This window comes from Tachypleus tridentatus, chromosome 7 (assembly GCF_004210375.1).
Source record: "Tachypleus tridentatus isolate NWPU-2018 chromosome 7, ASM421037v1, whole genome shotgun sequence".
NCBI lineage: Eukaryota > Metazoa > Arthropoda > Merostomata > Xiphosura > Limulidae > Tachypleus > Tachypleus tridentatus.
This window is the reverse complement of record NC_134831.1, coordinates 42,448,352-42,460,811: the sequence shown is the minus strand read 5'-3', so window position 1 is coordinate 42,460,811 and position 12,460 is coordinate 42,448,352. Positions and strand designations below refer to the sequence as shown.

Below are 12,460 nucleotides of genomic sequence, written 5' to 3'. Positions count from 1 at the left end.
ATGGTCGATATAAGCGTTTGCAGAAGGCTGGCTGGAATGTTATTCCAAATGGTATAGATAGCTTCACGAAGATCATGCACTGTTTGGAACTGACATCCATTTCTATAGACTTCTCTTGCCATCCACCCCAAACATTTTCAATAAGGATCAGTTCGGGCGAACACGCTGAATGGTCCAAAAGAATCACGTTATTCGCCATCAAAAAGTCCTTTGTCTTGCGGGCATTGTGGATTGCAGCGTTGTTCTGCTGAAAGATCCAGTCATTTCCACACAAGCGAGGGCCTACAGTCAATAAGGATGCTTTCTCCAACATTCCAATGTAGCCAGCTGCTGTTTGACGCTCGTGTATAACCTGAAGCTCCATTGTTCCATGGAAGGAGAAAGCACCCCAGATCATGATGGAACCTCCTCCACTGTGTCGTGTAGAAAATGTCTCTGGTGCGGTATCCTTATCGTGCCAGTAACGTTGGAAACCATCTGGACCATCCAGGTTAATTTTTTTCTCATCAGAGAACAAAACCTTCATCCACTTTTCTACGTCTCATGTTTGGTGCTTCTCAGAAAAATTTAACAGAGTTGTTTCGTGGTGTGGAAGGAGGCGTGGCCTTTGAAGACGTTTACGGTTTTTAAAGCCTTTCTCTCGTATATGCCGTCTTATTGTTCTTGAGCTGCATTCTGCGTCCGTAAGGGCCTTAATCTGATTCGACGATCGACTGGTGTCTTGTCGAACAACCTGTTGAATCCTCCTGCTCAACGCCGGCGAAGTTTTCTTGGGCCGATCACTTGAAATTCTCGTTCCATATCCCCCAGGAACAAATTTGCAGCAGCAGTTTTACTACGCCCAATCTCACCAGCAATGGCACGATGAGAGAGACCTTGCTTTTGCAGCTCGACAATTCTGTCACGTTCAAGCTCTGTCAACTTTTTAGCCTTTGGCATGTTTGTACCCAATATAACAGAGGAGATGTTAGTGGGAGATGTTGACAACACGAATGCTTGAACACAAATGACTAAATTTCGTTACGTGTTTACCGATTAACGCTTCGTTTCAGTATGGTCTTAAACGTTTGACTAGCTAGTATTTAGGCTAATTTTATAGTGTTCACATTTTCCTATTAAATGCTAAAAAAGTTTAATTTTATTTTTATTTTCCCTTTTCTTATTTTCATCTTTTGAAGCTCCACTCAAATAAGTTGTTGAGTCTAACAACGCAAAATGCATATTTTTTTCTTTATGTTTATTGTCTTTATGATTTTGGCCAGCAGTGTATGTGCAGTATAAAATTTTCAAAAGGTGTGAATTCTGAACGTCGTAGAGATAGAATATAACGTAATCAATATTTCAGATAAAAAATCACTTAAGACTTCTGTTCTAGTGTTGATCTTCTCAACGGTAACTTGAGAAAAGCAAAACTGATTCGAAACCATTATTACCACCATCGATTTGAAATTCAATATAAAAAATTAGGAGTATGATGTAAAATACGCTGTCTGTGTGATTTTTGTCTCACAAAAACAGACTTGTATTTTTGTTCTTAGACATTAAAACTTCAACTGTGATTTACTATGCTGTATATGTAAATAGTTTTGGATGGTTTGTCATCAGCCACAATCCTGTCCAACTAAAAAAGGAAAGTGTGTAAGCGTTAATATCGACAGTATATAAATAAATGATCCTCAACTGGAATGGTAAGAAGCGAAACTTCAAAACGAATAATGTGATAAAAATATATTTGGATAAAGGAATAGTATTTCCCAACAATTTGTCTCAGAAAATATGTTAATATTTTAGACACGGTTTGAATTTCGCGCAAAGCTAAACGATGGCTATCTGCCCTAGCCGCCCCAAGAGGGAAGGCAACTCTAGTCTATCACCACCGCCGCCAACTCTTGGGCTACTCTTTTCTGGATATTTTCCAGAATATTTTCTGGATCGACGTATAGAGGGAGAGACCGGCTCAACAATGATTTATTTCTCTACGCATTCTCCTCCAGCTGTGCTGTAATACCTTTATGACAGTATAAAACAATTCTTTTTTTGGTTTTCAATCCATAACTGGACAATATGTTTAAGATCATCATCTCGATGAAATCTTCAACTTTTCAAAAATATTTTAAAATTGTGGAAGAGAAAAAAGTAACTTGGAACTAAATCCAGTGAGTAAAAAGAGTGACAAACTAATTCAAAGCCAGCATCATAGATAGTCTTCAAAAATATGTAACTTGTGAGTTGGGTCATTGTCCTGATGGAAGATTACGCCTTCTTTTTGAACAATCTCTTTTCATTTATGATTTCTTGATGTAAATTGTTGATTGAGGTTATATAGTAATTTCCTGTAATGGGATTACCCAAGGAATTGATGTTATGACCTTTCCAGTAAAGGGTTATGACTTGAACTTCTTTAAGATGAGTGTTTTCATTGAAAATTTCGCATTTTTGTCAGAAGGTCGTAGAGGTGTACCGACGATTCATCCATGGTTATAAATCTACTTTGAGAAGGCATTGGCTTTCAACAACTAGTGTCCGTTTCTGATCAGCTGACAGAGTTTTCGGAACCCATCTGACAATAACCCTACTTATGCCCAAACTGTCATTGAAAATGTTTTACAGTACCTTTAGCGATTCCCCCTTCCTAATGTAATCTTTCTTTCATATATAACAAAATCAAGAAAATGTATCAACAATTTCCGTTATGGTTGAGGTTGATAGCCAACTTGACCTAGGATCATCTTCACATGACTGTCTACCTCATTTAAACTCAGCATATCACGTTTTCTCCCAATGTTTTTGCCATGTCCTGGTGGATTTCTTTTGGTTGCATCATCTTTTTAACGAAATTCGATCTTATTCATGACATTTAACACCAGATCACTGCCTTCCTTCGAAAATCCACCATATAGAAAATAGCTCCACTAAGTTATATATTACATGTTGTTTACTCTTAAAACGATTCGAACATACTGTTTCTCAATAAAAAAAAAATCGCATGTTCTAGTTTCTTTTTTACATTGGGCCACAAACTTTTCAGACAACCCTCACTATGATATGATATTATATGCGAGAGACTCAAATCCCTTCTGTAATTACAATAACCATCATCTTAATTTTTTTACACTGTAGATAACCTCTCCAACTTGTACTTAACTTGTTTAAATTCAGTAAACGTCTTCACACATATTAAAATCTTATGCTACTGGCACACACATGTCAATACATTCAAATTTCACGAAGCACCTCTTTTTAGCAAAAAGTACCAATATCATTGAAGACTGAAGTCTTCCATGCTCAAAACAATAGTTGAAGCTTACATAAAATTAATCTTCTTTGTTTCAGTTTTGATTTGCCAACTTACGTTTGTTAATTAATGTAATTGTAGATGATTGCGAGCTAAAATTATATTTGCATCACTGCCACGCGTCTTTAGAATCTTACAATATCAGGAAGAAAGAACGCTCTGTACTTTGTTGACGGACTATGTGAAAATAAAAAAATTGGTCAAGTATTGAGCAGTTTGTTTGTCTTGAATTCCGCGCAAAGCTACACAAGGGCTGTCTGCGCTAGCCGTCCCTAATTTTGCAGTGTAAGACTAGAGAGAAGGCAACTAGTTATCATCACCCACTGCCAACTCTTAGACTACTCTTTTACCAACGAATACTGGGATTGACCGTCACATTATAACGCCCTCATAGCTGAAAAGGCGGACATGTTTGGTGCAATGGGGATTCAAACCCGCGACCCTCAGATTACGAGTCGTACGCCTTACCCACCTGGCCCAAGTCTTGAGCAAGACTTTGATATTATGTTGATTTTGTAGTAGTTTTTTTTTTGTACGGTAGCTTATGTCTTGGCAAGAAACAAGTACGCAATTTGCTACACAAGGTGGCCTGAAAGATTTGGTAGAAACTAATGATGGGAGAAGTATCAATACTGTTGAAAAATTGGCACGTTTCATGACATCCTGTTTTCTATATTAAATCTACATTGAAACATTTCTCTGGTCATTACCTTCAACATTACCTGGGTCAATGTTACTAGAAGCTCTACTCTCTTTTAAAATACCACTAGCTAATGGACTAGTGTTCTGTTTGCTACGAGTAACTTGAGAGTTTTGAGATCTGTTTTTCTTTGCTATTTCTACTGCAGATGTTTCTGTTAATGACTTGTTTTCTGTACTACCTTTTTTTAGATCAACATCTTCCTGTATTCATGTATTGTTCCATCAATCATAGCATCTTTCAAAGTTTGTTGTATTATGTGGTGTCTGATAAAAGAAGGTTCCTGTAATTCTTCAGTTTCACTATCAATATCCCATTTATCCAAAATAGTTTTCTGAAAAGTAGACCAATTAAAAATAACTATGTTACGATAAAATTTACATACACTCACCAGAACACTGAATATAAATGGATGATGAATGTAAATAAATCGTTCCTAATGTGGAAAATTCATTTGATTTACTAGTTCTGTCCAGAGATGAGGAAGTAAACCTCATTCATGACAAATTAAAGACCTGGTCTTTTTTTTTTTGTCTTTTTTGCAAATTAAGATTTTTCTGCTGTTCATGTTCCAACATTGTAATTTGTTGGTAGCACTGTGATTGGTGAGGCTCAAACTACATTTTAATATAGCATGATTAACCCTTTGTATTAAAAAAAAAATAATAATTTACTGTCAATAAATAAATCTGTAGAAATTGTTTACCTATAAACTTGGCCACTGACAGAAATAATAAATAATTATGAAAACTAAATTTTTCTACATGCTGAAATATTTATCACAAGAAAACGGACAAAAGAAGTTAAACACTTTACACAACACCACAATCATATAATAATTTAATTATTAATCATATTCTATCATAGCTATTGGGGCCCAGTATGGTCAGGTAGTTAGGGTGCTCAACTCGTAATCTGAGGGTAATGGGTTCGAATCTCCATCACACCAAACATGCCTGTCCTTTCAAACATGGAGACATTATAATGAGTTGGTCAATCCCACTATTAATTGGTAAAAAAGTAGCCCAAGAGTGGTGACAAGCTGCATTCCTTCTAGTCTTACACTGCTAAATTAGGAACAGCTAACATAGATATCTCTCATGTTTCTTTCCACGTAATTAAAAAACAAAGTTATTTGTGATAATAAATTTCCAAAATGTTCTTTTATACTTTTTTTTCTCTAATTTAAAAAAGTGCATTCTTAACCCTTTTTATGGCTATTAGAATTGTCTTTGTAAAATAACGTGTAGCACATGAGCTATTACGTTCTCTATATTAAAAATACGAGCAAGTGGAAAAAGGAAAAGATGTGAACATATGTAATATTTAAGGATATTAATTAAATTAGCATTATCAAAGATTTATTGAAATTTTCAATTATATTTTAATATGTACAGTATATAGTGGTTATATAATAGGTAAGTATTTTCATTCTTTCATTTTTCAGCAGTCAATACGATTCAATGTTACTTGATAAATATGAAGCAAAATCTAGTTTTTTAGCATGTGAATAATATAAAAGTTCATCATATATTCTGAGAAGATAATCACAAAAGAAATACTTAAAAAAACCCATATATGCGAGTTCATAAGAAAAGTAATTCTTTAGACATATTGACAATTCACAATCTGTACCAATCCCTCTAATTTTATTTGATAGAAATCTAATATTTAATAAAATAATCTCAATCTTTCAAGATTCAAAAATATTGTTCATATTGAGTCTTTCAGTAAACACTAACAGAAAACTGTCTAACTACAAGAACAAAACAGGTCTGGGTACTCCAACTGCAACAAAATAAAAAAAACACAAAAGTATAAAGTTTCTGATTACAAAGTATTCTGTATTGCACTTGCTACTGCCTCAGCAGCTCTCTTCTTCATCACTTCATTCCTGTTTCGAAAACTTCTATTCGCAGAATCAATAGCTTTCACACAAACCTTCCACACAGCCTGATCATTCTTATCAAATTCATAAAACTTTTCAACACATTCCTTAATATACTTTATTTTTAAAGGATTTAAACGAGGTTTTCCACATCCATTTACATTCCCAGATAACCTCTCTTTCTCAGTAAATATTTTCCTCATAATGCAAACTGCAAATTGCTGAGGTGAATTACAGTTAGAAAGGATTTCTTCAAGTTCTCTATTACTCAGATCACGTTGATTCTCAAGAGGAAATATTCCAGCATTTTGAGGAAACTCACTTCCAGTTTCCCCCTTTTCATTTTGTTGAAGAGGTCTCTGGGATATACTGTAATCTTCATTTGCATCCTCAAATTCTTTTAACTGATGTCTAGCAATTGGTAAATCTGCAGTTTCTTCTACACTGATCTCTTCTTGGTCATAATGATCTGATGGCTCTATAAGGGCAGTAAGATGTTCTTCAGCTTCATGAAACTCTAGAGGTTCTTCCTCTAGAGTTGAATTGGTAGAAAGAGGACAGTGGTCTTTCATATAAAGGTGTTTTTTTTCTAATTCACTTGTCTGATAGTGTGGTTCTGATAGAGGAGTGTTTGATCTTTGGAATCTCTTCAGAGACTGTGGATGGTTGAAAGTAACACAAGAGGGTTGACCATCTACAACTAACAAAGACTGATTGTTTGATTTCTTCAGATCATTCATGATACTTTCCAAAAACCTTCGAATACATCTTAGTTCTTGTATTACTTCACCAAGCTGTGAGCCACAGTTGCAATGTAAATGCACAGCAGCTGCGGCTGATCCTTGAGACGTGGACGGAGAAAAAGAAATAGATGGCCCCACTGCATGACAAGAATTAGTAACCTGATATGGTGAGCTTGAAGATGGAACTTCTTTGAAAGAAGAAAAGGATGTCCTACCTTGGGTAGTGGATGTAGGACTAAGAACACTTGCATGATTTTCTTGGACATTCATACTTTCTGCTCTGAAATTTGCTGGTAGACCATGTGAAGAGGAAAAATTGATCAAGTCTTGAGCAGGACTTTGATTATGTACATTTTGGTTTTTTTTAGCAAGGTGATTTATATCTTGGCAAGAAACAGGTACATGACTTGCTACACAAGGTGACCTGACGGATTCGGTAGAAACTGATGATGATAACAGGTGCCGATACTGTTGACGAACAGGAATGTGTTTCATAAAATGCCGTTTCTTGCGTCGAATTTGCATTGAAACATTTCTCTGGTCATTACCTTCAACATTACCTGGGCCAATGTTACTAGAAGCTCTACTCTCTTTTAAGTTACCACTAGCTAATGGACTGGTGTTCTGGTTGCTACGAGTAACTTGAGAGCTTTGAGATCTGTTTTTCTTTGCTATTTCTACCACAGATGTTTCTGTTAAAGATTTCTTTGCTGGACTACTTTTCTGTAGGCTAGCATCTTTTTGCTGTTCATGTATTGTTCCATCATCCAAAGCATCTTCCAAACCTTGTTGTATTGTCTGGTGACTGGTAGAAGAAGGTTCCTGTAATTCTTCAGTTTCACTATCAATATCCCATTTATCCAAAATATTTTTCTGAAAAGTAGAGAAATTAAAAATAACTATATATTGATAAAATTTACATACACTCACCAGAACACTGTATATAAATAGCTGATGAATGTAAATGATGAAAATTCATTTGATTTACTACCTTTGTACAGAGACTACCATCCAAAACTCATTTATGATCCAGTTGATTATCAATAACTTCAACTGTACTTTTTGTAGAATTAAAACATCATCATCAGGAATTTCTTCCCATACACGAGTAACTAATCTCAAACAATTATTAATAACATTCTTTTAAAATTCTGAAGTATAGAGTGAGCTATAACAAACACCTCAATAAAAATACTAGTTCCGTCTCTTTTTATTCTTGCAGGAACAATTAAGTTACTCAGTATATAGTTTAAACATTTGTCCAATTTGAATGATTTACAGTGTTACTTGTTTTACATTTATTTATGTGATCCATTTACTATCTAAACTAATAAAGTGGACAATCTTGTTACAAGTTCATTTGTTAGATATGTTCAAGCAGTGGAAGAACTTTTACAGTTAAACATCATAATTCACCACTCAATTTTTCACAATTTCCTATGGTATTTTACACCTGGGTTTGACACAGGATAAGTGCCCTTTACCAAGAAAATTGGAACAAACATGTAACCTTGTTTGCCACCTAAGTGAATAGTCATGAGTATTAGAGGACTTTCATAGTGTTGTCAGTTTCTTAGTTATTAAAAAGCATATTTCATTATGTTTAATCACTCCATTTTGTCTTCATGTAAATCTACATTTATAGATATGGTAATCTTAAATAAAATCAAAATTTGGGCAATAACTTATGACCAGAACTTTCACACTATGTATGTTATCAATAAATAAATGGATATACATAAACAAGTGAAAATAAATAAAGAAGGAACAAATGAAATTTCAAAATATGAAACAGAATGAAAACAAAGCTTTAGTAACAACACACTCTCAGAATTCTCAATGGATGTTCCATACTTGTTAACAAGAAACAGTTATATGTATATAACCATAAAACAACAAGAAGTAATAATGAAATATGAGGCTGTGAAGCATTATCTGTGTCCTATGTATAAAACATTCAAAACCAACAGGAAAAATTGCAAGTTCAATCTTGGTCCAGTTTAAGTTACTGCTTCTTCAAAACATTTTACCCATAAAACTGTCCAATTATTTACATTTTAAAATAAAAAGATGCTCACTTATGATATCTAAAGTGAATAGCAAAGAAGTAGATAAATCCCAATTATAAACAATTAACAGTCAAAGCCCTTTTGGGAGCAAGCTTTCCTTCCAATATTTTTCACCAAATGAACAATTTCACAGATCAGAAAAAAGGAGATTATAATTTGTGTTATGGATATGATGAACCATATTAACAGACAGTACATGTTATATTAAATATATACATCTGATTACAGTCTGTAACATTTGATTGGTGTTATTACAATGACAATTGTAAGTGCCTATAAAATGAGTTCTGCAAGAGCATGTTAGAGCTCCCCCATCAAGTCTGTCATGATGCCCACTGGTTCAGAACTGCTACTATTTCGTTTATTCTTACCAAGATATAATTTTTTTTTTTATATACAGATCCTGTTATTAGTTGGCATGGCACTGGCCATTTAATCAGCCACTGGTTTACATATACAAACAAGCTCATAGGTAACTTCATGTGCCCCTGTTAGCTGCTGTAACTCTGATTCCTTAATTTTAACTGGCCTAAACTACTGATGTTACACAAGCATTAATGCATTTTCAAACAATATTGTTGTTTATAGTCACTAAATGTTTGTAAATGGCAAACTAAGTCAATGTTCTAAAGCTTAAATTACAGAATTTGGTATTAATCATTAGCAAATTCAGACTAAAGCATTAACAGGAACAGATTAAGTAAATTTGATCATATTCTAAACTGCACTTAATGAACTACTGTCTACATGATATGAGGCTGCAAGGGTTAACACAGTTTAGAGGTATGCTATTAGCATGTCTCATATTTTAGCCAGCAAAACATTTTATGTTAACAGTAAAACTGTACAGTTCAGTCCATACAAATTGACTTCTCTTGTCCAATAATGTAAACAGACACTCAAGTAGCAGTTTCAGCCTGCTAATAGGGCCTGTGAACTGTTTACAGCTCTCATGCATTTTATAAACATGAAGGCCTGCAATTAACAAATTTTACTCCTAAATAAAAACTTATGAAAGTGACTGACTTGTTTGTGCAATATTTATTCTTATACTTAAAAGATATATAAACCTTCAAAGAATAAACTAGGGAAGCAAAAAAAATGATGAATTAATCTATAATTACATAAATTACACACACACACCTCTCTTTCCCTCTGTGTGTAGGTGGGTGTCAGAGGAGATAGAAGAGAAAGATGTTTTTAATATTTCTCTTTAATAAGTTTGCAGTTTGTTTTATGATTCAATGATTTACTTTTTTTTAGTTTTACCATCAGCTAACCATATCCCTGTCCATCACATCTGGTTCACAGAACATAATGTTAAAATACCTGTGTGTTGTATGTTGCACACACCTACATTTATTTGATATGCAGGTGAAACAGGAACTGGTTGTTTGGGTTCAATGTAGGAGGTTAGAAGAGAGCTTCCCATGACAATCATGTGTCATGCTAAAAGAACATGTAAACCCAGGATTTTTAGTTGCTAAGACTCGCAACTCAATTCTTCTTCAATAATACTAGTAGGATATGCTTCACTCATACCTATACATACATGGGTGATTAGTCTAGTAAGAGTACCAATAAAAAAAAGTGTTACATGACCGAAAACAGGGATAGAGTTAATGAATAAAAAATAATAATTCATAAATTATACAAATAATTTTTAGATTATATTCACTAATATCAACAGGAACAAAAAGTGTTATATATAAAAAATTGATAACTATTTATGTAACAAACAAATAAAAAGGTGAAATTAAAACATTCCTCTATAACTCTATTAACAAAAAATAAGGCATCTAACTTAATGTGACATTTTTTGAGAGAAGATGTGTTGTCCCATGTGTATGGAGGAAATGACTAAAACTCTGATACCTAAACAAATAGCTTTTTATCACAAGCATCCAGTGAGAAAGTTCAAACCTTCAGTTAGCCATACACTTCCTTGCTTAATTCTATCTTTGCAGAAAAAAAACAAACAACTAAAGCATTAAACTTGTTATTTATACAAGTTACTTATTTACATTATTTAAAAACAAAATATCAGCCAATTTTTTTTCCATAAAAACTACTACTTTTAGAAATTCACACAAAACAACATAAGGACTCGTTGTCCATCATTAACAAATGTACTAGAGAGTAAGCAGCTGTTTAATAGCATCCAAGGTGGATTACTGGAAATATCTAATAAAATAGTAAATATCAGACTACTACTCTGAAAACACACCTCACAGCCACAAAGTGCAGAGTACATTTTCTGTGGCAAAGAGACTTGAACCATGGACCCTCAGATTCACAGTCCAGAATATTAACCACAGAACCACACCTGGTATGCTCCAAGAATTAAATATTTCAAGGTTCATCACAGGATGATATTATTTAGGTAAGTGTGTATCATTTTTTGTGCAATTATAAACAACAGCATTTCTCAAACACAAAACCCTGATAAATTTAAACATGTTTAATTTGAATAAAGAGAATAATTTCTTATTGCTTTAACTTGTGTGGAGTTCAAATAAACAATGAAATTTTACAAGTAAATACCAACTACCTGTATTCAAATTTTACTTGAATATTCCACAACAGAGACAGTGAATATATCATATATCTTTTAGTATACTCATTGTAGCTTGTTTACTGAAAATTAAGAGCAATTCCTCGTAATATCAGTAACAAAATTTAAGATATGGGCAAGTTTAAAGATGCTAAATAACATATAGTACTGGCTTCACCATCAAAATTACCTGCATTCAGGGTTACAGATATCACCAAAAATTATCTAACCATTAAGCACCCTATACAATAAAACACATCATATTTCACACTACAGTCAACTCAGATACCTCACATTTGGCCTTAATTAAGTTTCTTTTTAAACTGTCAATTTGCTTAAATTTTATTGTTGTTGGGCTCACACTTGTATTTACTTACATTTAGCATTATTAGATTCTTCATTCAAACATCTGAGGCACTGGGAAAGTTTCTAATATTTATGGACAAAATAATTCAGTTTCAAGCACTGCATAAAGTTATAAACATTACTTAATGTAGTTAGTGCCAAACTTGAGTTAGCTTTATTTTATTAAAATACCATTTAACATTATGATGATGAGCAACACAGACATAAAGATAGGTATCCATAAAATATCTCTGTGCTTTGCAATTAAGAATCAAACTGACATCTAGGATACCCACAACTCAAGGAAAGGCCTCGAAAATATAACACTTGATATTTTACTGAATACTGAAATACTTAATACCAGATCAAATATTAATTACAAAAATATGTTTAATCAGTAAGTTAGATATCAGTTTCTACTCTAAAATTATGCAACACCAAGCAAAGTGCTCCATTAACCCTTTTGCTACAGGTTACAGGCCATATCATCACGTTTGTTGACTTGCATTCAAAATTTATTGAGCTACTATTTATGAATTCATGTCAATAAGTTTGGAATAAAATTGTAGATCCTAATTCAAACTTTAATATATGAGTTAATCTTTTAATTTAAATTTAAATATTTAAAGAACAGATCTAAATATAGATTTTAGTGAGAGTCACATGGTATGTTGAATGCAGCACTATTTAAAATTAGACGTTTATATTGTCAAAATACAAGGTCTATAGTATCATACAAATCAGGAACCCAGATTATTAACATTATCAAGCTAGAATATATAAGAACCTCAAATCATTTTATTTGGCTGAAATATGGTTTATATACTGAATCAAAAACATTCACCCCTTTCCATTTTTGAAAATGG

General features: G+C 33.3%; 1 protein-coding gene across 5 annotated transcripts in view; it reads right to left on the bottom strand.

Annotated features, from left to right (window-relative positions):
- Positions 1–5,339: 5,339 nt before the first annotated feature.
- The window catches only part of LOC143255526 (uncharacterized), a 37,126-nt gene continuing 30,005 nt past the window's right edge, over positions 5,340–12,460 (bottom strand). For all 5 annotated transcript variants that reach the window (XM_076511331.1, XM_076511332.1, XM_076511334.1 and 2 more), the window contains one exon: positions 5,340–7,499. In XM_076511331.1, the coding sequence (XP_076367446.1) occupies positions 5,826–7,499 (1,674 nt within the window). In that variant the 3' untranslated portion in view covers positions 5,340–5,825. The remainder of the gene's footprint in view (positions 7,500–12,460) is intronic.